This window comes from Myodes glareolus, chromosome 13 (genome assembly GCF_982192425.1).
Source record: "Myodes glareolus chromosome 13, mMyoGla1.1, whole genome shotgun sequence".
NCBI classification, from domain to species: domain Eukaryota; kingdom Metazoa; phylum Chordata; class Mammalia; order Rodentia; family Cricetidae; genus Myodes; species Myodes glareolus.
In genome coordinates this window covers 18,216,638-18,243,329 of record NC_142038.1, presented here as the reverse complement: position 1 = coordinate 18,243,329, position 26,692 = coordinate 18,216,638, and the positions used below count along the sequence as shown (strand labels likewise).

The following is a 26,692-nucleotide window of genomic DNA, read 5'->3' as shown; positions in this document are numbered from 1 at the left end:
GTCAAAATCAAAGCACACACAGATGTGATGTATGAGACCCTCTTCCTCCTCTGTGTCCTCCTTGCTGTGTGCTCAAATTACAGACTTCTTCTCTCCTGTTTCTTCCAATAAGGATACCAAACCCACAGGGCCCAGGACCTAACTGTTTAAAAAAGATCTCCTTTTTAAATGACCATGGTCATTTGAGATCTAAGCATTGACTCTATGAGCAAATCTGATAACCCTTAACTATAAAGTCAAAACACAGTTGTCAAGTAGGAAGTCAGTCACCTGTGGTTTAGCTCCTCATGATTACCTGGAACACCACTGGGTCCGAGAAGAAATAGAGGTACTGTTCTGAGGAAGTTCTGGCTAGAAAGAGAGGCGGAGGAATCCTGGTCAGTAAGGTGGTGCCAAGAGCAGAGTGAGACTCAAGCTCAGGGGCGGAAGTGTGATGTTTAAGGAAGAGGTTGGCAAAACCAAACAGGAGTAAACCAAAGCAAAAGAACAAACGGTTGGTAGCATCCGAACTTCTGTGTTTAAGCCAGGAGTAAACATCCGTGACTATCTTTGGGTCATGGATTTTTCTGCAGGCACACATGGACGAGTTCAACAGAGTCACGTGGATTAGTGAACAGAAAATTAACCGAGAGTCATCACCTTAAGAAGATCATTTTGACTTTAATCTCTTTGCTCTTTCTTGGCAAAGAGAATGTCATTCGTTTATTTTTAAATTAATGAATTAGTTAATCCAGTGTGTATGCATGCATGCGTGTAAATATATGTGCACTGATCATGTCTGAGCAGGTCAGAAAACAGCTGCTGAGAGTGGCTTCTCCCCGCCATCTTGTGGGATCTGGGGACTGAGTCTAAGCGGGAAGAATTGCACACAGGTGCTTCTCTTTCCTGAGCCTTCTCACTGCTCTTCATTGATTTTACAACTGTTTCTTTGACTTTATAAAAATGAATAAAATTTGGGGGCTATCAACTTTCACTTCTCCAATTGGGCCATCCTCCACACAAATCAATTTGTTGGGAAATACCATTTCCTTCCAGCAGATGTGTTGGGATCATTGGGTTCAAAGGAAAAATTCTGAAAAGCCGTTTGCTATTGAAGCGTTGGGCAGCAGTGTTTGGTGTCCTGGTAAATGTGAGAGGAATGAAGGAAGAAGTGGCTTGTGTCTTTGTTTTTGTTCTCCCTCAAAGACCTAAACATTTATGAACTTTCAAGGACACAGAAAATAGCTGAAATGGTTCCCCATAAATAAATATACAGGTCCATACTGCTGTAAGTGATTGTACAGATACATGAGAGATAAGAAAAAAAACTTTAAATGATAATGTCTGGATAACCCGGGAAGTAGAGTTCAGTCTTCCTCTCACTTGGAGTAAACTGAACTGCATGATTTCAATGCAAAGAAGAAGGTGCAATAAGAGAAAAACCGCAACCACCCGTGGAGACACCTAGCCTGGTTTGACTTTAATCAAAGAATCAAGGTCAACCTTGCTAATGCCATCTTGCTGTCCTGCAGACCACTAGCGAATGGGACAAGAGGGGGAATGCGTCCCTGTGGTTATCTTCCTGGTATACACATAACCACGCGTGAAAGGTACCTGACAAGCAGGTGTCTTACTTACAAAACCTTACAAGTATGCCTCAGATCTCTAAAGCTGACTGAGACAAGGAAGGACTAAGAAACTGTCACAGACCAGTAGAGTCAAAGTGACCTACACTACTGCCACATAGCCGTTTGAACAGGATCTTGGGGCGGGGGTGAATGATATTTGCTCAAAAACTAGTGACATCTGCAAAAAGTTGGGTTTTGTTAATAGCAATGGATATTGAGTTTTGGTAAGCCCACCTCTATGGAAATATGGACCTTGGCACTGGCTAAGGGGTCAAGGGAATTTTTCCTAGTTTTGCAATTGTTCAGTTTCAAATCACCACCAAATAAAGTTTTATTAAAACACACACACACACCACACACTCACACACACACCACACACACACACACACACACACACACACACACACACACACACACACACACACACACACGGTAAGTTTATGGACTTAGGTGCTTGTAGAACGTCACCAACGAGGGCCCCTCCTCTAGAACCTCTCTCCTGGGACAGGCCCCTTAGGGTGGTGATTTGTCTTTTACTTGCCCGCCTCCAAGGGATCAGAGAGCAGAGGCTCCTCCCAGGGGCCCGCCCAGTCCCGGACTCTGCCCTGGACGCCCTTCCTAACTGAGCTCTAGCTGCCCACAATCGCCAACTGCACCAGCTGGGTACTGACCCTGGGCACACCCCCGGATCTCCCTCCCTGAGTTTCGGCAGCAGGCGGGGCCTTGCGCTGAGCGCCCTCCAAGGTAGGCAGGCGAGCCCCAAACAGTTGCGGCTGCACCAGAGACGCGCCAGGTTGGGGGGACCCAGGTGACCTTGGAGCGGGTCACCCGCGGAGCTTTGCGCCCTGGGACATTTCCTGAAAAAGAGAGAAACGGTCTTAGAGAGGTGAAGAGGGTGTTTCTTCGAACCTTTCTATTCTGGGCTTGGATTTTCCCCTTACAGAAGTTTCAAGGAAGAGAGAAAGTTGCCTTTCTCCTACAAAGGAATCCACCCCAGGGCACACACACCTATTTATTTAGGCTGTTGTTATTCAGTCCTTAATCAGAACTCCCAAGAGGCCTGTCTGCCTGTTTCAGTGACCCTGGAGAAACCCAGGAAAACGCTGCAAGCTCATTGGAGCTGCAGTTTCTGCTTCCGCGATTTTTAGCAGGAAAGGTGAGGAAGGTGTCACTTGTTCTGACTCGCGAAGAAGCTGCAGCTGCTTCAAGGGGACAGCCCACTACCGAACTGTTTCTACTAATGTTCAGCCTAGATTTCAGACGGGCCCCGAGACAGCGTTGCCAGCGAACAAAATTACCTACAGGAACAGTTTGGGTGCTAAAGTGGATCGTTGTGAATTTTCAGCCGCTTTGGGAAGGAAAAGAATGAACATAAACTTCTGATCGGAGAGTACGCCTCCAGTCCAGGATGTAGCGATGTTCTACCATCACGTCACAGTTATTTTACTGGAAAGATCGAGCCTCCCTGCTCCCTTCCCTTCGTGCTGTATAAAGGTTAGCTGAATTAGAAGCTTAGGAATGGCAAACAGAAAGTTTAGGAAGGGCAAAAGGTGATCTAGCCTCCGGGCGTTACCCCATGTCATTAAATATTCAGTACTACTGAAGACTGGTTTTCCAGAAACTTGAGCTGGGCTGAAGTGTCAGGTGCGCACAATTGGTGCTGTTGTTCTGTTGTTGCTGGGCTGCCCTTTTCCCTCAGTCTCTCCATGCAGGGGGATGGGGAGGGGAAGGGAGGGAGCCCAGGAATTTGTGTCTCCAGCAGGGATGAGAACCTTATGACTCCTCACCTCCAGAAATAATGAAAAGGAGGGGGATGGCCTAGGGCCCAGGCAGATTTCTTAATATTCTTAATTTGTTCTTTAAAATAAACATAGGCACTCTTCGTTGACTTTCTAATAGTTGCTGAAACCCTAATAAATCCACATAATATCATCTTTGAGCTTGGCTGTTTCAAATGTGTTCCAGCAGAGAGCCTGGGGTGCAACCCATGTTTTGGCCAAAATGCTTTAAAACGTAAGCTGGATTTGGCCGAAGCTATAAAAACATTTACTTCGGAAAATTGCTGATAGAGAAAGGATTTTCAAGAGAATTAAAAAGTGCTTAAAGTTGTAGGTTTATGGCTTTTGAACTGAGACAGGTGCATCCAATTTAGATGACTGAAGCATTTCATAACCACAAAAATGTGCTGCAAACAACTTGTGGATTCATTCGGGTTGTACTCGCCAAAGAGTATTTTGTGGTTGATTAATTTAATAACCTGTTCAAATAAACTGGCGTTTTGCTAAGTGCAAAATCTGTCCTCTGTGTGGGTTTGGAAGGCAAACATTAGTAGGGTCGTTTATACACATTCAGCTTTAGAAAACACTTTAAGCAATTGTGGACTGGATCATACATTCTTTAGGTCAGTATGATGTTCCTCCCTGCCATGGTGTTGCATGTTGAAGGCACAAGAAGACACAGTTCTGTCTGGTTATGTAGCGCTGGATCCCTCCAGAGCAATGTACGATCATATGCCAGAAAACATACGAACAACCACCTGCCAATTTTGACATGGCTAAGAGAAACTTCATTCCAAAAGACGTTTTCCTCACTGAGAACTAAATCTACAACTTGGAGAATAACTCCATGCTGCTTGGGCCGATGCTATTCTACTTCCTATAGATTTGGGGAAAACTTAGAAATTATGAATTCTAGGTTTAATATTATTAACATTGAGCTATTGAGCATAAAATTTCAAACGTTATTTCCTGAAAAATAACCAAAGACTAAATGTGTTTCTCTAGGTAGTGGTAATTCCAGAGGAAAAAAATAAAGAAAAATGGTTAAAATTTAAGAAAACCCTATTCACATAACTTTTTCCTCCATTAAATTAGAAGACCATAGAAATAATTATTGCAATTCCACATAGAGGGCAAATCAGCTATGTTCAAGTTATTCTTATCCTTATTCAGTTTCCTTGAAAGCAGCTTTATTGGAGGTGCAATTAAAATACTCTAAAACATATCTGATTTCCTGCAGAGCCGAGAATCAAACTTGGGACTTAGTGCATAACAGGAAAGTTTAGTACCAATTGAACTACATCCCTACTACAATCTTTAATATGAGCATTACAACTTTATCATCCCATTCCTGGTAAACAATGGGATTTTCTGTGTGAAATTGTGTTGGAAATTCAGTAAGAATGTTTCAATGTTGCAAAAACAAGGGGGTGACTTAGTTAGGACGCAGGAAGCTGACTGCTTTCTAGGCCCCCATTTACCTTGCTGTGTGCTGGAACTGGATGCCTTCGGAGGAGGGTGATGCGTGCTGGCTAAGGCTAAAAGTCTTTTCTGTATTTGAGCTGAAACTCTGCTGGAGCCGATGGGTTCTGAGGACCAGAGAGAAGACAATATCTCAGTGAGTGCCTTTCTGTCACTACTCAAAGATCGCACCGCAGAAAACATGGACAGTAAGATAGTTCGAGGTCTCCCTTTTTGGCAACTTAGAATGCAAGAATTTTTTTTTTTTAAAACAACCTTCATTTGAGAGCAAGATATCCTGAATCAAATAAGATTATTTTTCTGTATTGGATGTATTCTCATTTACAGCTCAGGATTTCTTTCTGTTTGGAATGTTCAGAGGAGCCTCCGGAAGGTCCTCTGAGAAACCCTTACTGTTTGATCTCAGTCATACCTTTTGCCTTTCCCACCTTGGCAAAGATTTGAAAGGTCACAGAACAGGTGCTTTTTGAAAAGCTTTGCAGTGGCAGCCTCGCTTATTCCTTATCCAGGATTCCACCTTCATCCTTTCCCTACATGCACTTCAGGAATTAGGTTGGAAGTGTCCTTCACGCTGTGTGCAGCCACCAAGAGGAAGAACTCAACAGGCTCAACAGGAGCATCTTCCCATTATTTTCCTCCAGTTCACCTGCATTGTTAAGATGGGCAGGAGGAAGTCCATAGTGCCAACACCAGGCATCTCTCTGCCTCTCTTTGGTATCTTCCTATTATCACTTGAGTCAAGGTAGAATGGTGTTTGGGGAAAGCCAGGCATCTTCATTGTACAGAAAGGAGCACAAATGGTAGCAAAAAGAAAGATCTTGGCTGCTTCAGGCTCTGAACAGATTTCATAGTCATTGCTTCAATAATCTGTAAAGGGCCTCAAGAAAACCATCCGGAAGGGTTAGGATGTAAGGGTTGATGCTGCAGGAGGAGTTGAAGCTTCATGGGTCCAATTTAAATCTTACTGTAAATACTCATCTGCTTCTTGCATAGTTCTCATATTTCTTCCTGCTCTTTTATGTTAGTGCTCAGTTCTCATGATTAGCTTTCTTGTTCTCCCCTTACACTGAAAATAGGTATTTTTTAAACAATATATTCTGATGATAGTTTTCCCCTCCCCTTACTTCTCCTGTTTCCTCCTCTCCTCTGCTCCCATCCGGATCCACACCCTTTTGTTTTTCTTTGGAAAACAAACAGGCATCTAAGAAATAATAATAAAAGGAAAGAAGATAAAATAAAAAACAAGCAAAATAAATAGGTCAAACGAACAGAAGAAAAAGCCTACGGGAAAGCACAAGGCACACATATAAACGCAGAGACACACATTCATACACACAGTGGAAGTCATAATATATATACAAAAGGCCTGTAAGATCAAAAAAGAGTAAAAAGAAAAAGACCTGACAATTCATTATGAGACAAAGAACCTGTAAAGATGCCACTGAGTTAGTTTTCCTGCTAGGTATGGGACTTAATTAAGAGTGGTTTGTTCGCCCATGAGAATCTTCTGGAGAAAAGTAACTTTTCATTTGCAACTGACTATATAGAAATAGCTTTTCGGTTATGGATGGAAGCCAGTGTCCTCCTCTCTTATTTCTAGGAGCCCATTGGAGACAGATGAGTGCAGGCCCCGTGCACGCTGTCATAGCGCCTGTGAGTCATGGGTGTGCTATTCCGCTGTGTTTAGAAGGTCTTGTTTTCTCAGCGACCTCCATCCCCTCGGGCTCTTACATTGTTTCCACATCCTCTTCCAGAGAGTTCTCTGAGCATTTCTGGGCCTCTTGTAGTAGGGTTGCTGAACTCCAGTGGAGACATATTGTCCTGGCTGCTACTTGTGTTTTTAGGCTGGTGCCTGAACATCTGGGTTTGGGATAATTGTAATTCTAGGTGCTGATACTTGGTCTTGTCTTTGCTGCCTGGTTATTTTGTTCCTTGCTCTCTGATGTCTTCTCTTGTTCTGAGGAGAACATGAACCTGTGGGTTGCATGGTAGGAATACTTCTGAGATCCTGCCAAGTGTGATCCACTGGGGGTCTGTGTTTCTGGGTATTGGGAGCTGGCATTTAGGAATGAGGATGGCTAGAAGGGGGCTGAGTGGGTTCTCTGGAGGGAGGACAACAGAGTGTGACACTGGGATCTGTGTAGATCCCTGAGGATGGGGCCAGAGAAGGAGAAGAGGCCACACAGCTTGTCTGTTACAGAGCTGGGGATGAGTGGATATGATCAGGGCCCTGATGAGCTAATGCCCTGGCTCAGGTGACCAGAGGGTTTCCAGAGAACGCCAGTGGGAATTGACAAAGGGTGGTGAGAAGGGCCATATGAGAAGATCGGTGTGATCCTCTGGTGCTGAGTGTCAAGAAAGGGAGGCCTCAGCAGGTAGAAGGCTACAGAGCTGGGGATGAGGCTGGGGGATTGAATTTGGAGGTGAGGAGGGAGAGTGAAAATCACCTAACTGCTTCCTTCCTTAGTGTGCCCGGCACATATCCAGGGGACATCAGTGATTACTGTCTTGATACTCTTGAAGGCTCTCCTTGTCTCTGTCATCACACCGGACAGTGTCTCCCATGGTGCACAGAGTATCAGCTCTCCACCCTCCCTATAGTCTAGTCTACTGTGAGCTGCACAGTGGCCCACTCTGGGACTCTGATAGTGTTTTATTTATTCATTTATTTTGCTACTTACACTTTCTTGTCATCAGTAATGGATGTATGTGTGAATGTGTGTATCTTTGAGTGTGTGTGTATGTGAGTACTGAGTGTGTACATGTATATATTTGAGTGTGTATGTGTGAATGTGTGTGAGTGTATGTAAGTATATATGAGAGTGATTATATGTGAGTATATGTATGTGTGTATCTGTGTTTCTTTGTGTGTGTGTGTGTGTGTGTGTGTTACAGGTGTAAGTGTGTATGTAGGGGCCTATGCATGTGTGTCTATATGCATGTAGAAACCAGAAGACAATCTCAGATGTCATTCCGGGTGCCATCTACCTTACTTTTGGAGACAGGGTTTTTCATTGTCCTGAAACTACAGGCTAAGCTGACCAGCAAACCCCAGAGATCTTTCTGTTTCTGCTTTCCTAGTTCTGGCACCACAAGTATGTACCACCCTGCCCAGCTTCTGTTTTACATGGGTTCTGGGAGACTGAATTCAGGTCAAGACAAGCATCATTCCCAATAAACTCCCTCCCAGACCAGTGTGACCAATGATTCTATTGAAGGAAAATAAATCCAGTCAACTGTTGCTTCCAGTTCCCATAAACCCAGTAAAGATCTTTGGATTTTAAAATCTTAGTTGTCCTTTTTTCCCCCTAGTACTGAAAAGTTTTAGTGTCGGAAGTAAAATGAGTCTCACAACTACCCTTTCAGTGTAGGGCATTGTAAGCTTCAGAGAGTCATAGAAACACCATCACGTCCCAATGTGGACCAGTTTGTCGTCACTTGACCCCTGTCTTCCATATCCCTTTCACAGTCAGCCTTTCCTGCACCCCTGTACCTAAGAAGCCATGGATCTGTATCCAGCACACAAAGCTTTAGTTTTCAGTTTTGAAGGTTTCTGTCTCAAATCAGTCAGCTCTGCCACTGCTAGGTTGGGCACTACCTCAGAGTAGAAGCATACAGCAGATCAAAGCTCACAACCTGCTAGCAAAAGAGGAAGAGGAAGGAGCTGGGAGTTCCAAGCTCCCCTTCAAGGACACACCTACAAGGTCTAAAGACAGCCTATGAGGCCCTACCTTATCCCCAGAGCTTTGCCCAGGTATGTGTCCATGGGCCACTGCCCCCCTCAGAAAGAAACATCTCTGCCTCAGGTTGGTAGCAGCCCAGGTCTATGGGTATAGACACGGTATTAAGAGGGCAATTTGACAAGTTCACCTAGCAAAATAACAACAGCAATTTCTACCCCGGTCTAAGACCCCCTCCAGCTGTGGGCATTTGACCAGGATTACAGCACAAGGCATGAAATTCCATCCTGTGGAGCAGGCCTCAGAAAGCAGTTCTTTACCCCATAACTGTCAGGCTAAATAACACCAGTGAGCTCCTTGCCTGGTAGGTTGGAATGTCAGCATGCAGGATCCAGCCCCAAATAAGATCAGTGCTAACTTTTCTCTTCCTGTAGTCAACATAGCACATTCTAGCTCTCTAGGAAGACTAGTCAAGAGGAGGAAGTTTCCTGGTTGGTTTAAGATTGATTTCTTAATCAATTTAGAAGTAGGCAGTGTGTTTAGCGATAGGGCCTTAACATGCAATTATGATGGCTTGTGAAAGGTAATGACAATTGTCAATAGCCTGTGTTATTTTAGAGACCCTTGGGCCTCCCTGACCTATACCAATACTAATTTTATTCAAAATCTTGTTGTTGTTGTTTTTTTTAAGTTGTGTTTTAAAATTAGTTTTCTAACCTCAGGGCTTTCATACATCCTTACTTTTGGATAACTCATTTTCTACTCCCTCCTTTCATTCATTCCCCAGCTTTCATTCTTGCTAAACCTTTGTATTATTTTGGTATTCCCCCTCTTCTTTCTGCATGTGTTCTACTACCCCATCAACTAGTAGTTTTAGATTGGGTTGAGAAAGAGTAGCTTCCACGTGGCTTTTCACACCATCGTCCTTCAGGTTAACCCTCCCCTTCCCTGCTTTTTCCCTGTACTAAACATGAAGAATGTTATTAAATTAAAAATTAATTTAAATTTAAACTAAATTAAAAATGGACTGTGTCTTAATATAAGGGAGGTGCTTAGTCTTGCTGTGACTTGATATGCTATGCTTTGTTGATATCCATGGGAGGCCTGCCCTGTTCTTTATAGAAATGGAAGAGGAGTGGATGGGAGGGGGGCAGAAGGGGATTGGGGGAGGAACTGAGAGGAGGGAGGAAACTACTGTAGGCGTGTAAAGGAAAGAAAGAGACAGAGAAAGAGAGGGGGGGCGAGAGGGGGAGGGAGGGAGAGAGAGAGAGAGAGGAGGGTTCAAGGAAAGAAGAGAGAGAGAAAGGGAGGGAAGGAAGAAGGAAAGAAGGGAGGAAGGAAAGATGGAAGGAAGGAAGGAAAGATGGAAAAAGTAATCCATGGAACTGAACAAAAATTTATTAGAAGAGATGCAAATGGCAAGGAAACACTAAGAGTTCTCAATATCCTCAGCTGTCAGGGAATGAATAGTTAAAGGTCTCTAGAATTCTTCTTCTGTCCAGTCAGGACTTTCATCAGGAGGACAATTGTCAGCAAATACTGCTGTGGATGTGGAGGATGGAGGGAAGGTGAACTCATGCGTCGTTGGTGGGACCATAAACTAGTGGCAGTCACTTTGGAAATCAGTCCGGAGGTGTCTCAGAAACCAAGAAATAGAACTGCCATGTAACCTAGCAATACTACCCCTAGGCGTATACCCGGCAGACTTTGTGACCTGCTGCAGAGACATTTGCCTTCCGTGTTCATTGCTGTGGTGTTCACAGTAGCTAGAAATGGAACCACCTAGATGTTCACCAACAGAGGGATGGATGAAAAGTGGTTTATACATAAATACAATATCACTCGGCCACAAAGAAAAGTGAAATTTGCAAATGGATGGAGGAAACTGAAAACATTTATTTTGAATGAGGTCACTTGGGTTCAGAAAGACAATTGTTTTATGTTTTGCCTCACATGTGGATTCTAATTTCAAATGTTTTGTTGTGGGTATTTAACCTGGAGCCCAAATGGAGGCCAGGAAACTAGAAAAGGTACCTTTTCTATGGGAAAGGGACAAATTAAGGGAGAGATGATGAGAGATTATAGATAGAACAAAAGTAGATGTAGAATACTAGGGGCAGAGAGGAGAGGCCTGCAAGTATAATAGCTAGCAATTCCTATGATACATATATATTATATAGTATGCTGTGCTTACAGTAACAATAAAGAAATACCTATATTCTAATCTAGGAAATTCCTCTAGGACTTACATATACTACAAACTTGTGCATGTGTACTGAAGAATAAACACATGGTTGGGCAGAATTAACCCTTCCTAAGAATATCATAGTGAAATGCTTGGAAGCAGAACGTGGGTTCTGTGTTACATGCATGCCTTTGGTGCTTCATTGTCAGGTAAACCCTGTCAATGAAGGCTTATAGTCAGACACTGGATGTCACCATTGCTCTGTGTAATGTCACAGAGCAGGTGGGCTACTTAGTATTCCAGGCATAAACATTCTCTTCAAGACTTGGAGAAATGTGGCCCCCTCCTCCGACAATCTGTTCATCCTGTAGGACTTTTCTTCTAACTTACTTTTACAGTTTAGCTAGTATCAAAGCACACGTATATCCTAGTGATCAAAACCAAACAATATTGTTAGTACCGAGCCAAAACTGTGAAACCTGAAAACTCAGAAAAATGTGGCAAAACCAGTCGGGGCTCCTGCTTACAGAACACCCTAACTGACTGGACGATCTTGCCTAAGACTCGGCTGCAAGGGAATTGGTGAGGAAGTTGAAAAACTAAGTTTGGAAGGTGGGAGGCCCCCTATGAGGCTCATTCTACAAGATTAGAACTAGGGAAGAGCAGGCAGGATGCCTTGGGGGACCAATGGTCACCACTACTTCCTGCTTCTTTCTCCTTGGGTTTGTGGGGGGGATTTTTCTTTCAAGACTTGGGCAAAATGAAAACGATGATTCCATCAATCTGGGGGTAAGTCAAGCTCTGGGTATCCAGTGCCAGTTGCTTTGTGCTGTCTGCCTTGATACCCTCAGAACCAGCTTAGGCAAATCTGCCTTGCCGTTTCTCCCTCCTTGCTGGAACTCTCTTCTCCAGGTAGCCATGAGTTTTCCTCTGTTTCCAGACTTTTCTCCAGTGGTACCTATCTAGGATGACTTCCTTTGTGTTTATTCGAAACAGCACCTCCTTTCATCCTGCTCCCCAAGTCTCCTTTATTCTGTACACTGCCCTCCCACATATTTATATACCCCACTCCGCGTCTCTTGCTGAACTCAAAGTTCTAAGCAGCAGTCTTCAGAGGCTGACCCTGTAGACACAGCTCCTACACGGCAAAGTTCAGGAAATCTCTACTACAAGAAAGGATGAACGATCAGGTAAAGAAAAGAAATGCCTTTATTAATGTTTCTTGACTACAAATAGCCCTGTATTAGATTCCTATAGCAGCTCTAGCCTAGAGCCACCAGCTGAGAGGCTTAAACAGAAAGTTGCCATCTTGGAGTTTTGTTGTTTGGAAGTCTGAGATCAAGGCATTTGCAGGTTAGATCTGTTTGAGAACATGAAAAAGAGTCGGTTGCTGGTGTCCCTTCAGGCTGCTAGAGGCTTGAGGCAAATCCTTGGTGCTTCTTGGCTGGTAGAAGCATCTTTCCATGTGTGCCTTCATCTTCGCATGGCCTTGTTCTAATGAGTTCATCTCTAAACCCACCTTACACATAAAGGTATCTGCAACTGGAAGGAAGGTCGGTGCTGCCCCTGCGTCAGGTCATTTCTACTTAATGTCCCTATACACACAATTACCCTATTTCAAAAAATGTGTTCTGAGACACCAGAGCCTAGAACTTCAGCCTGGAAATTTGGAGAGTGGTCACAGTTAGATCTGTAGCAAAGCCTTGTATGAACTTATTTCATACCCTCTCAGCTCTTCTCCAGTCTTAAACTGTGAAGTGTGTTTAATTACATCATCCTGGTCCAGTAGTATGTTGGTTTATCTCACAGAAAACAATGCACCCCACTATGTCCGCTTTGCTGTGTAGACTGTAAGTTATTAATAGCATCATCATTTGGATATGGTGACAAACTATCAATTCTTTAGGAATAAGGAATGGCTGCTGTAATTTGCTAGTTTCAAAATGCATAGCCCAGCTCACAATGCAGACATTTCCAATATCGCCTAATTTTTCCCCCATGGGAACAAAATCACTCAGACTGCTCTTCAACATTAATTATGGATAAGTGCCTCATATTTTATTTACTCATTTGACAAACATGTGTAAATCATTTATTATGTATTATATGTGCTAAGTGACTGACAAATATTAATTCCCAAACTATCCCTTCGATTTTTTTATTATTAATAGTTAATATTACTCGAATTTTACCATAAAAGAAACTGAGACCCTGAGTCATGGGGGAGCACTCATGCCGAGTATTTCCTGGGTGGTGTGGTGATGTATCCATGGACCAGGAAGCTAGGAGAGCTCCCTCTGAACCCTTTAGTCACAGAGCCCTTTTTATTCCCTGGAAGCTCTAGGGAAGACACTGTATGGTAAGACAAAGCAATGCTGCTCTGGCTGAGAGGCATGGCGGGAGCACTATCTGCCCAGCACCCCACTGCCTTGTTTGCAAGGCCTGATATAGGAAATACCTCCTCTTGGCATGGTGCCACATGGAAGCTGTCTTCAATCCATCCTAGCATAAAACAAATAAAGCCTTTCCTCACTTTAATTAACTGATTGTGTTTTATTTTGAAAATTTTATCTGTCTAATCTACTTCTGGCTGAAATAAAATGCTAACATGGATTTTCCGCAGGATGATAATGCCATATGGCAGGTTGGACTTTGCCGTGCACCGCCACCCCCCCTCATCTTGAATTTCTTTATTTCACTCAGGGACTGTAGGCACAAAAGTTTTCTGAATCAAGGAGAAATGTAACTTAATTTCATATAGCTACTATTGGATGTAAAGCTTTAAACCATAGGGGCCTGAGTCCCCCCTGTTGAAAGACCCCAGAGTGGGGAGATTCTCATTCAAGTCTCGAGATAAGACAACCCCCCAAAAACTCATGAGAGACCGTCCTTGCTGCAATCACATGAGATTTATTGACAAGAACCAGTGCACTGGGGCCGAGACTCACATCCCATGCAGGGGTAGAGGAGTTTGACCCCCGAGTAGCAGGGAGAAGGGGTATTTAGGGGAAGAAACCACAACCCAAAGGGGGTAGGGAGGGCATCATTGGAAAATTCCAAAAATACCGGTGATAATCATAAGGGGGTAACTCCTCGTTTCTCAAAACTATTCTCAAGATTATAATCTATCTTTATGGTCAGCTATTTTCTGGAACAGAGTCACTGAACCGGCTAATCTAGATTTTTGGCTCTACTCTTCCTGCTAGAGGGTCTGGATTTATTCTGGTCTTTCACCATCATGGGTGGCTCATCTCCTGAGGTTATTAGGAATATAAAGCATGAATGCAGTAACATTGATGTTTACAGCCCATCGGTTCATTGAGTGCCTCCTTCACCCAGTCTTTAACTACAACCCATTTGCACTGGGGATTGCCCCCCTTTTTTTTAACCTATATATAAATTCAGACTAAATTTTTATGTAACTTTTACAAGTAATAAGTAAGGAGGTTGGTGTTTTGGGGGCAACATCACTGAGGACCACTTATCCGGGATTAAGGAGAAGATGTCATTGTTATCAGGAATGAAAGCAGAGAAGAAAATAGATTTTGGGGTCTCTGACATGGGCCCAATGCGATTGTGAGATTAGGAAAGATGAAGAAAGCAGGGGCTTTTTTTTTCCTGGTGACTCTAGTTTAGTGATGTAATGCATACACACAATGCCTCCCAAGCACACAGTGCATCCCAAGCACACAATGCATCCCAAGCACACAGTGCATCCCAAGCACACAGTGCATCCCAAGCACACAGTGCATCCCAAGCACACAATGCATCCCATGCACACAGTGCATCCCAAGCACACAATGCATCCCAAGCACACAATGCATCCCAAGCACACAGTGCAGCCCATATGAAAACGGAAAATGAAAGTAACTCATAAGGTTGTGGAGACCCGAGCTTCAGTGGCAAAAAGAGCTCAGCCCAAGCTGGTGGTGGCTTTGCTTGCATCCAATTGCCTACTGCCACAACCCCTATTCCCTGCCCTCCCATGATGCCAGCATCAACAGACTTCTTTTTTGTTTCTGGAAATGAACAGATAGTAAATATTTTAGTTTTGCTTGCTGTGTACTGCTTCTGTGGTAATGCCCACCTGTGCTGTTGTAGGGCCAAAGTATCAGAGACTCTGTGAGGGCCAACAGCCCCAGCTGCATTACAGCAAAACTTCATATGTGGAAGCTGTTAGTTACTTTAGTATCACTGTGACCATAGACAATGTAAGGGCAGAAAAGTCCATTTTGACTGGTTTCCGAAAGAATTCAGTACATCCTGGTGGGAACATAGAGCAGCAGGAGTGGCGAGTGGAGGCTGGTGACAACATGGCAGACCAAGAAGCAGAGAGAGAGGGAGTAGGAAAAGGGGTGGTTAATAACCTTTAAAGATTCGCTTCTAGCTGGGTGGTGGTGGTGCACACCTTTAGTCCCAGCACTCAGGAGGCAGAGGCAGGTGGATCTCTGTGAGTTCAAGGTAAGCATGGTCTACAAGAGCTAGTTCCAGGACAGGCTCTAAAAAAACTACAGTGAAACTCTGCCTCGAAAAACCAAAAAAAAAAAAAAAAAAGATTTGCTTCTATCCACCCACTTCTGCCAGGTATACCTCAGTGTCCAAAGCTTTCATAGTCTCCCCCAATCAGGCCCACCAGCCCGAGGAGCAGGTGCACAGAACATGAACTTGGGTGTGTTTCAGATTCAAGCCACATATTTTTTTTTAATTTAGTGATCACCAATTCCAACTTCACATACATTTCACATTTTATGAAGTGATATACTTTTGAATTATTTGGGATCATTAAAAATATAAGAATAATCTTAACTTACCAGCTGTGCAAGCAGAGGGGCACCAGACGGAAGGCCAAAGTACAGATTGCTGACCTTCTTCAAGTTTCTGAACACATTGCTTATTGTCTCTAAGGGGTTTTGTTTTGCTTGGAGCATTCAAATGTTGTTGTGGACCAAGTCCCTAATCCTAGAAGCGACTTCAGAGGCCCAGGAGAGGGAAGAACCTCCGTGTCCGTGTCGTTCCACACAGCAGACTTGTGGGGTGTTGCTGCCAAACTAAGTTCTGCTGAAACAAAAGAGAACCGTTGCTGCCTTTGGAGAGGATTTACAATAAAATGGAAAATTCTTGGCATGCCCTGTCAATTTCATTGGAGATTAAAGGATAAACTCAGGGCTTTGTGGCTTCCCTGGAGACAATCTTACTTCAAGGTGGTGCGGGCCAATATAAAAATCTTCTCTGCCTTTTAGCAGCATGGGTCCTTGCTAGATTTAAGCATTTTGATGTTTCTTTCTTGGGAAAAACGGGATGGAAATGCCCTTATACTTGGGAGGAAAAAAACTAGGGTTTGAGTTTTGTCTCTCTCTTAGTTTTATTGTGATCTTGGGTAAATTGGCATCACTATGGGAGTCTTAACTTCCTAATCAGTAGAGAAGTTTTAATAATTCTATACTCAGATTCTACACACAGATTTTAATTGTAGCTTGCTTTTTATTAGTTAGTTTTCTCAGGTCTGTGACAAAGTGCCTGAGACCCAAGTTAAGGAGGGTGGATTTACCTTGTCCCAGACTTTTGGAAGGGTGGCTCTGTAGTGAGCCTCTGAGGCAGAGTTTCTCTCTTAGAGGCCAGACCAGAAGGTGGAGCACCAGAGCAGGAGCAAGGCCTGACTGGAGTCCTGAAAGGCTGGAGCCTTTCAGTGACCCGCCTCCTCCAGCCAGAAGACATGGAAAGGTTCTGTAAACTTCCAAATCGCTACCAACAGCTGAGTGCCAAGTGTTTGAACACGCTAACCGTGAAGAACATTGTCGATTCAAGTCATCTATAGTTTGCCAAACTTTTGAATAAGACATGAATGTGATCTTTCTCTAAACTCCATCTTCTCCATCTTTAATGTTTATTCCTCCACAGTAGGTCCTGATGTCATCATTTTACCCACAAAATCCCAGCAAGGGTCACTAACAGACATGATTTTCTAAAAGGATGTCTTAATTCCCTTAAGTTTAGAAGCATAAAGGGTTCTTTGTGTATGTGTGTGTGTACACATGTGTGGGCCTGTTCATATTTGTGCAGGTGCATGGTTGTGTGCATGTGTATACATGTATGTGGAGGACAGAAGACAGGCTCTGTTGTTAGTTCTCAGGTATTTCCTACATTTTTATTTATTTATTGAGACAGATTTTTTTCCCCCTTTGGGCCAACACTGATCAAATAGGCTGGTTTGGCTGCCAATGAGTTTGAGGGCTTTGCTTATTTCTTAGCTTTGGAATGTCGGAGTTCCAAGTGAGTGCCACCATGCCTGGCTTTTTCCCTTGGATTCAGTGGGGTTGATTTCAGTTCCTCTGTTTGTAAGGTAAGCACTTTACCAAATGAGCTACTTCTCTGAGTGTGATAAGAATTCTCCACTATTGGCTTTTTCCAGTCAATCTAAAAACAAAACAAAAACTGCATATGCCTAGTGTGTTTAAGGCAGGATTCAAACAAGATTCATCCATTGTATTTGGTTATTTATCTTTTAAGACTCTTTAAAAAAATTTAATTTTTTAAAAAATTTTATTTTATGTGTGTGTATGTGCCTGTGTGCCTGGAGAGCACATGTATGCAGATGCCTGGAAAGACCAGAAGAGGGTGTCAGATCTCCTGGAACTGAAGTTGTAGGTATTGTAAGCTGCTGTTGTGAGTAAATTATCTAGATCCTCTTCAGAGTAGCAAGTGTTCTCAACACTGAGCCACCTCCCAGCCCCAAGACCTAATCTGTAGCAGACTTAGTTACAAGGATGCCAGGATTGAAGCCCCTCAAGCCTTAATGTTCCTCATTAGATTTTTTTACCCAGGGTCCTTAGCTGTGCTTGAGAATTCTTTTAGAACCATTTCCTTGATAGCATTTAGAAATGTGGTTTTCTACGCCTCTTGATTCCTTTGATTTTATTAGCTGACATACCATAAAAGCTTCCCATCATTAACTATTTAGCTGCTGAAAAATGGAGTCAATGTATTTTTGATGTGACATGTGCTTGCTATGTCTTTTTCTTTCTTCTGCCTTTGTCCCATTTCCATCTAGTTGTTGGCTCATCAGCCTGCGGGGGCTGGGAGGGATGGGGGAGACCACAAAGGCCATGGCAGTAGTGAGTTCTTACCTGCTATAAGCTCAAGGATTTAGGACTTTTGATATTATTCAGGTCATTACAGTCATTTAGGACGACTACCATCCTTCATTCAAATAGTATTTGATCACATGTCATACTTAGTTTTATGGATTGTGTATCTTTAACCTGAAGTACCCAAGAGGATTCAGCTTTTCCTCAGGAGGACATGGTATCCAGACAGCACAGCCTGTCCACCAGGAATGTGACTGTTACTCTATTAAAACCCAGTCACTGTGTCTTCTCCTCCTTCCTTGTTTGTGATTGTATTCATATTCTTGTGTGTGTGTGTATGTTCATGTGGGTCTTTTTGTCTGTGTATGTTCGTGTGTGTTTGTGTGTATATGTATGTGTGTGTTCATGTGTGTGAAGTCAGGATCTCACTCTGGAACCCAGGCTGGTCTGTAACCTACTTTATCAAAGTTATGAGTCAATATTTGTCTTCATTCACATTAGTCACCTTAAAAAAAAAAGAAAAGAAAATGTGATATTGTATATTCATTCTGTACCATATTTTTAAATTGAGTCATACATCAAAAGAACATTACATAACAGCAATCTATTTACCAATACTGTTTGGATTTTTTTCTCTGAGGGTCTTTTGATAAACAGCTTTAATCAAGGTTCTTCAGGATATGCGCACACAGTTTGATTTTAACTGTATTTCTGGTTCCACAGACATTTCATAAGCACTTATATTATGCTATATCATAAAGTGAATGAAACAGGGCCCCACTCATGAGATTTTTGCAGTCTATGATGATACTAAACATTTGATATCAAGACTTTGATTATGGCGAAACTCCTTTATGTCGTGTTGCTGAGCTGACTTATGTTTTCCTAAAGCCAGAATCCACAATGACAACTGTAACAGTGACCACAGAAGTTCCCCCAAGGCGTAAGACAGAGGACGACTCTGTCTTGTGTGCATCTTCGTCAGCTCACATTCTTGAAGAAACAGAGTATGTGAGAAAGGTATGCGGGCCCGAGCCGTCACCTGCGGAATGTGGTTATTTATGATGGTCACCAGTATGGACCAGTGGGTTTTGTGTCCTCAGTCATGTAACATGTGGAAAGGGGCGACCTCACTTGACGTCGGATACTCGACTGCTTGGATTCAACAGGGCTAGCCATTTTTCTCTAGAATATAAACCCATGCCTCCACGGGAAGTAAGCCGATTTTCTCCACTCAGTAGAACTGAATAATGGCCAGGATGGTTCAGAACAGCCATCAGCATTTAATTCCCACCCCACCGGTCTCTGCTGGATTTCCTGCTGTTTTATAGCCTTCCCTGGTGGTTTCCTGAATGAGGATGCTGCCTCCCAAGTAGAAGTTTATGCTTCCTGCTGATGCTCTCTCTCTTCCCTCACCTTGCTCCTGTACACAGCTCCACTAGCTAGTGCTGGTGACCCCTCTGCAAGTGACTGCATTAAAAATATGACTTCAGAAAATCCACCATGAAAAGGAGTGACAAGGGATAGTCACATAAGCTGCTTGTTATAACAGATGGGAAAATTCTGACATTGGTAGTTTGTAATTTGTTCAGAACAGCTAATTAAATTACCTTGGACTGTCTAGTAATTCCACAGGTCAGCAAGACTGGCACTCAGATTTTATGCATAAATTTGTACGATCATGTCTTAGGGATTTTTGGTAGTAATTATTTAATAGCAATTATTTTGTGGTAATTACTATTATAGTAATCATTTTGTAGTAATTACTATGTAGTAATTATTTTGTAGTGATTCCTAAGTAGTAATTGTCTTATAGTAATTACAAAACACTAAATTAGTACTAAATTATAGATAAAAGTGAACAAAATACACAGTTTTTAAGTACTAATTGCTAAATTATTTTGTAGTACATATAATATTAGTTTGTCATATTTTAGGTTTAACTGAAAAGGAGATATAAATCCCAAACACCTCTTTTCATTGATCTAAATAATAGTAACCTAAACATAGTTTAGGTTGGAGGCTAAATCTGACATCAGGATATATATGTAAATTAGATGCCCTGGTACAGAGAAATTAAAACGCACTTGGAATTAAATGGCTTATAAAAAACTTAACTATTTTTTTTAATCCAGATTCGAACTACCCTGGAAAAGATTCGAAATCACATGTTTAAAGATGAAGCAGGACAAGGCCATGCGAATAGCAAACAAGATGCAGAGGTAATAAATGCACCAAGACTCATTCCTTACATTCTTTCAGAAAATTAGCATAAAGCCATATAGATTTTTACCCATCGACTTTTCTTCCCACTATTCCTCTCTGAAGTTGAGTGATAAATCTTTCACCCATGTCTAACCTCTAAGATATTAATGCTTATATGTACGACATGTTAACGAGGGAGGCCATTAGAAGAATCAGAACAGAATGGCCAGACCTGCTGGAATACTGCGAAAAGGACATAATTATAAAGTGTATGGGAAGACACTGGACCAAGGGGAATACATGGTAGCAACACTTTTCAGGGATGAAGGTGTAAGCTTACAAGTCTCCTTCATGGGACACAGCAACTGACTGTTTGAATTGAGGGATGGCTTTGTTCATCAATAAACTTAGGCACCACGCTCTAATTTCAGTAGCATCTTTGTGTAGTTAAGTTTGGACAAACCTCTATTAACTCATACTGTACCAAATTAAATACCATCAGAGCCAAGAGCATTTATCTCATTAGCATTACTGACTATAAACCGTGGTCACACATCACATGAGAAGGTGGTATGTGCTACATAAGTACAGTCCCCCTATGCCACCCTCAGCTTCTAATATAACATGGCTAGTGCTAAAGATTCTCTTAATTAATTGCTCCAAAGCTGAGCAAAAAGGGGGTGATATTGAGGTGTGACAGAAAATTAAATAATAAAATTAAAAAATCATTTTGCCAAGTCAAATTGTCTTGTAGAACCCTATTGGTGGGTGCACATGACCCTAGATTTGAGAGCACAGAACTGGATTGGATGCATTCTATTATGTGAGACAGGCCACAATATACAGAATTGTGGAGTTATGGCAAAGTATTGAAACTAGAGCAGAGTTTGGCCCTTGAGCAGGAGGACAAGAGTGCAAGGCCTGCCTGATTGATACAGTAAGACTTTATCTCCAGAATAAATAATGTTTGAAGGTGGAGAGGATTAGAAAACAAGTTAGTGTCCATAGATATGACAGATGACCTAAGGGTGTAGTCAGGGACTTCGCAAACTTGGGCCTTTGGAAGAAAAACCATCACAGAGGTTGAAGTAGATAGTGGAGAATTAGGAGGAAAAGCCATAGAGGATGGACTCCCTGAGGGTAGGTGGAAAGAGTAACTGTCCAGTGTTGTCCCTGGGCCATGGAAACTAAAAAATGGCCAATGGCTATAGAAACATTGAAGTGGACTTTTTGGCTGGTCTTGCTAGGAGTAACTCTGGATTAATAGATAGAGAATGGTGTTTCCATGATATAGGGGCTTACTAATGTGTAAAGTGTGGACTGCTGGCCTGGCAGCAGCGTCTCCATAAACTTACGAGATTTGCGCTGACTAGGCCTCCACCCAGACCTCCCGACTCAGAATCTGCAGGCTTCTTTCCATCAGCCGATGCCTATGAGAGCATTGATGGAATCATTCGCAAACATCAACCACAGCCAATCATCTACCATTTATCAGGGTCGAGCTGTCAATCATTTATATCCATATATGGTCAGGGAAGATATGCACACCTTTATCTGTGGTCTGGACCTAAAGGAAAGAAAGAAGGAAAGAAAGAAAGAAAGAAAGAAAGGAAGGAAGGAAGGAAGGAAGGAAGGAAGGAAGAAAGAAAGAGAGAGAGAGAACGGAGGGGAGGGAGGGGAGGGAGGAAGAGAGAGAGGGGGGAATAAAAGAGGGAGGACAGGCTGAGGATGTAACTGTGCATATGCTATGTGCTTAATTTTTTGATTTTGTTTTCTTAATTTTTTCATTTTGTTTATTTTGTTGTTTATTTGTTTGGTTTTTTTTTTGAGGCAGGGTTTGACTGTGTAGCACTGTCTGTCTTGGAACTTTCTCTGTAGACCAGACTGGCCTCAAACTCACTGAGATCCTCCTGCCTCTGCTTCACAAGTGTGGGATTAAAGGTGTGTGCCATTACTGCCAGCTCATAGTTTTTTATTTCAGGACTATAGATCATTTATCATAGTGGATAAATTATAAATTTGGTTATTGAGTCATCTTAGACTCTAAATCTGGTCCCAAGGTCATCTATGTAGATGTAACTTTGGTGTCCTAGTTAACTTTAGCTACCAACTTGAGACAGAAACGTCAACCAGAGGATTGCCCTGGTCAGATTTAGCTAATATGGGATTGCCTTGGTTGTTAATTGATGTAGCAAGTCCCAGGCCAGGGTAACCGGAACCAATTGCTGGGCAGGTGCCGCTGGATTGTAGGAGCAAGCTAGCTCTGCTTGGGTGTGTGAATGAGCCAGCATGTGCTGTTCCCTACGGTTTCAAGCTCCCACACTGGACCCTTCAATGACTTCCCTCAATGATGGACCTGGAAGTTTATAAAAATAAATTCTTCCTTCTCCCAAGTTGCTTTTGACCAGTGTGACTTATCCCCCAACAGTAAAAAAATCAAACTAGAACTCTGGAATTTGTGAAACTCTAATTTTACATTTCCTCACTTCTATAAGGGAGCATAATGCTCACTTCTCTCTGCAGAACCCAGGCATAGAAGTGTATGTAACTTTAATGACATGGTACATAATAGGTGCTTAGCAAGTAGACGCTGCTATCAAAACCACAGGGGACGTGGAGTTACATGATAGTGTCTGTCTCTGCCATGAGATAAGGTGGGCGAGCGGACAGTGCAGATGATAGTTAAGAAACTGTGTCATGAGCTCTTGTACTTAACTTGCATAAGCATGGACCCCGCGCCTCAGTTTCCACATCTGTGAAACTGCTGGGCTGGGGTGTTCTCTAGTTTCCTCATCACCTTCATGTGCCCATGAGTCTCTGTAGATTTATGTTCCAGGTGTATTTTCAGGGAGCCTGGCTTTGCACAGGATTACACTGCGGTGGAATTCTAGTCTTGTAGGTGGAGAGGGCCCTCTTGTTCTTTCAGGACGCCTGGCTAGCTTACACCCAAAATAACCACACTGAAACTGTATTAATTAAATCACTGCTTGGCCCATTAGCTCTAGCTGCTTATTCCAAATTCTTACATCTTTATTTAACCCATTTCTGTTAATCTGTGTATCACCACGAGGCTGTGGCTTACCGGGTAAAATTTCCACATATCTTACTCTGGAGGAGGATCCATGGCGTCTCTCCCTCCACCCTTCTTCCTCCTAGCATTCATTTCCATCTTGTCTGCCTACCTAAGTTCTGCCCTATCAACAGGCCAAGGTAGTTTCTTTATTCGTTAATGGAAATCACTGCACACAGAGGGAACTCCCACATCATAGTCTGGCATCTCTGATTAGAAATTCAACACACTGCAGGGCCAGCCATTGGCAGTGGCACCAGGATTTATTCCTCCTGCATGTACTGACTTTTTAGGAACCCATTCTCTTTCGATGGATACCTTGCTCAGCCTAGATATAGTAGGGAGGGCCTTGGACTTTCCTCGAAGCAATGTGCCTTACCCTCTCTGAGGAGTGGATGAGGCGGGTAGGTGGAGAGAAGGGGAGGAGGGGAGGGAGTGGGAACTGGGATTGGTATGTAAAATGAAAGAAAGATTGTTTGTTTTCTTTTTAAATTAAAAAAAGAAATTTAATATGAAGTTAAGGCAAGAAAACACCGTTAACATTGAATGTTAGCAGGTCCAATACTGTTTAACCAAAATGTATTTATAGGTATGATTTTAATTAATCCAATGTCATAGTTATTGTTTGGTATATATAATACTTTTAATAATATATTTAAAGCTGTTGAAAATAAAAAGGCATAGAGGGTGTTCTTTCAAGATTCTTTAAATTGGAATAGATATAGAAGCTGGTTCAATTGTCTAGAATTAACCATCAAAATTTAAGATTCAAAGTGTTATTTTTGCTTGTCTGAATCCTCTTTGATTTATGTAGTGAATGATAATCATTCTTGCTAATGTTCGTCGAGGATGGGGTGGCCTCCCTGGAGGAAGTGTGTCACTGTGGGGACAGGCTTTGAAGTCTCTTATGCTCAGGCTATGCCCAGTGTGGCACACAGTCTCCTTCTGTCGCCTATGGGGCCAGATGTAGATCTCAGCTCCTTCTGAGTTCTATGTTTCTTTTTTTCAGCAATCTGGAAGCCTTCAGAATGGCTCAGAGTCCTCAACAGATCCCACCTCTTTGGATTTGCTCATGGAAAACATGAGAAGAAAAGACCAGCAGCTTCTAGAAATGAACAGAGAAAACGAGGTGTTAAAGATCAAGGTACAACTGGTTGGCGCTCATAAGCAGTTAGCATTCATAGGTCTATATTGGTTACGAGACACCAACTCACACCCATGAGCCTACAGCATTCAAACACATGGCTAACATGTTGGAATATTGTGAGAATTAAATCCCACTGTTTTGTTTTGGAGACTACTTTTAGTATTAAAGAAATCTTTTGAAGGTCCATGGGTGTAAAATTTCAGCTGTGGAAAAGTAGGAATCTCTGGAAATTTCCTGTGTGATATCATATCTATAACTAACAGTGCTAGAATGTGTAATACGCCACTTATTAAGGGAACAGATCTCAGGCTAGATGTTTTTTACCATTATGCATTTCAAGATGATTTTGCATCTTTAAGAAATATTTGAGCTAGGGAGATACCTTAATCAGCTAAGAGCTTGCTCTACAAACAAGAGTGCCTGAGTCAGAGCTGAGCACCAACCCAGGAAGCTATACATGGAGGTAGTGTTTACAATCCCACTGCTCAGGGGGTGGAGGCAGGAGGATCCCTTGGATTGCTGACCACATATCCTAGCCTAATCTGAGAGTTTCAGGGCCTACCGTGAAACTCCATTTTAAGAAAAAGAAAAAGGCAAGATTGACACCTACCTGAGGAAGGATCTCCAAGGTTAACCTCTGATCTCCCTATGTATCTATGAACTGTGCACCCACACATGTGTACACATGGGTACATGGTCACATGCCCCCAAATCCAAACAACCAAATCAACCTGTGTTATGAAATATCTCCTTAATTGTTTAATTAATCTATTATTGAGTGCTTTGTCTTTCCCCTTCAGGGTTTGTTTTACTTATAGCCTCACAATGATTACCGTGGGATGTAAATCTCAGTAGCCACCCTTTGATCGTTTCCTTAGGTGTATCCTTGAAAGATCAGCGTTTGTACTGCATTGTTTTGACTACTCCAACCTTGTTCCACAATTTCACAGTGCAACATTTGTTAGTACGTAATAAACGTCGACGATAAAAGCATTGCACCTCTGTGTGCTGACTGTGTGCCTCCTAGCTACACAGGGCTCTGGTGTGCCCAGTACTCAGGTCTGGCCTCACCATGGCAGATGCACAGCCATGGTCAATCCCTCCCAGAGACTTCTAGATGTGACACTTCTCTCTTCCTCAACACTTCTCCCCCACAGATGATCTGTATGGCTGCAAATTGTAATCAGGGACTGCTTTTAGCTGACCGTAAAACCATTCTCCTTTTAACTCTTTTTATTTTGTGATGTCAAAACATGCAGGGTGACTTTTATTTTTCCTAGCTGGAAGCTTCCCGAGAAGCAGGAGCCGCAGCTCTGAGGAACGTGGCCCAGAGATTATTTGACAACTACCAAACACATTCTGAAGACATGAAGAAGAGGCATGAGGAGAGTAAACATTTACTTCAGGTACTAGCCCCGGCTGCGGTTCATGAGCTGGAGAAGTCAGCCCCACCCAGCCATAAGTGTCCTGGTGATGCACTGTGTGCTTAGTGCTACCTACAGGAACAGGTATATGAGTCCTTCCATCAGGGGCTCAGCCCTAACCTGAGTGACCTGTCGAGAAGGCATGCCTGGTATTCTCAAGGGCAGATACATACTCATTTTTTTACTGAGCCGTTTTTGAGCTCTGTTTTATATACGCACACGTACATGCATGTGTACTACAGGTGGAAATTGCCTAAGTCCCCTCCCTAAGGAGGACACTTCTCCCCTGTGACTGACCTTTACCCCCAGCTACAATTTAACAAGCAACCTTGGGATACAGTGGGGTAATTACCCTGCTTTTAGAACATTTTTCTGGTAAGAAAGAACACACTTTTAACTGGATAAATGAGATGTTGTTATATTTTGTAAGAGATAAAAAGTAAAGCAAAAGTCTCGCAAACAGCTCTTCGTTTTTCTGACCACAGATCAACAATCTCGAAAAAGAGCAGATGTTAAAGCAACGTACTGAAAATCTGAGTCAACTTTCAGAAAAACTTGAAGAAAAACACGTTCAAATCATAGGACTGGAGAACCGCGTACAGAGGATGGAAAACGTAAGTCCCCGGAAAAGCAAAGACGTTTCCTCCCGACAGTGTCGTATCAGGGGGTGTAGAATGACGTGGTTGGAAATCTTCCTAGGTGCGTGGGTGTGTGCACAGTGCTACACAATTCTGCTTTTCCCCTTAGACATTTCATGTGACCTGCTCAGTAGCAATCGGCTGGCCTGATTTCTCCTTGTAGTCAATGTGCGTATTCGGTGGTCTATGAATGAAATAATGGGTTAGGTCACAGAGCAGTCTTGTTAGGAGCAATAACAGAGTGGATCCCTGTAATCTAACATTTATTAGAATCATAACAAATCAATAAATTAGAGTTTAATAAATCTTGATACATTCAAGTCAGTAGAATATTCTTTTTTATTTTTATTTTCTTACATTTTTATTTTTAGCATCCCATGGCTGCTTGGCG

The 26,692-nt window shown here is 42.6% G+C and overlaps 1 protein-coding gene and 1 long non-coding RNA gene across 9 annotated transcripts in view; one reads left to right on the top strand and one right to left on the bottom strand.

The window, feature by feature from the left end:
• The window catches only part of LOC146891880 (uncharacterized), a 28,314-nt gene extending 27,910 nt beyond the window's left edge, over positions 1-404 (bottom strand). For all 3 annotated transcript variants that reach the window (XR_014996918.2, XR_014996917.2, XR_014996916.2), the window contains exon 1: positions 271-404. This is a non-coding gene — a long non-coding RNA (uncharacterized LOC146891880). The remainder of the gene's footprint in view (positions 1-270) is intronic.
• A 1,793-nt stretch (positions 405-2,197) lies between these two features.
• Ccdc68 (coiled-coil domain containing 68) overlaps positions 2,198-26,692 on the top strand; it is a 48,175-nt gene continuing 23,680 nt past the window's right edge. Inside the window, exons 1-7 of one of the 6 annotated variants that reach the window (XM_085676449.2) lie at positions 2,206-2,351; positions 6,468-6,520; positions 18,713-18,837; positions 19,953-20,039; positions 24,102-24,236; positions 25,520-25,645; positions 26,149-26,277. In XM_085676449.2, the coding sequence (XP_085532575.2) occupies positions 18,721-18,837; positions 19,953-20,039; positions 24,102-24,236; positions 25,520-25,645; positions 26,149-26,277 (594 nt within the window). In that variant the 5' untranslated portion in view covers positions 2,206-2,351; positions 6,468-6,520; positions 18,713-18,720. Of the gene's footprint in view, positions 2,352-2,374; positions 3,102-6,467; positions 6,521-18,708; positions 18,838-19,952; positions 20,040-24,101; positions 24,237-25,519; positions 25,646-26,148; positions 26,278-26,692 lie in introns of those variants that run through there. The other 5 variants (XM_048419490.3, XM_048419489.3, XM_085676451.2 and 2 more) reach the window with 5 other exon arrangements.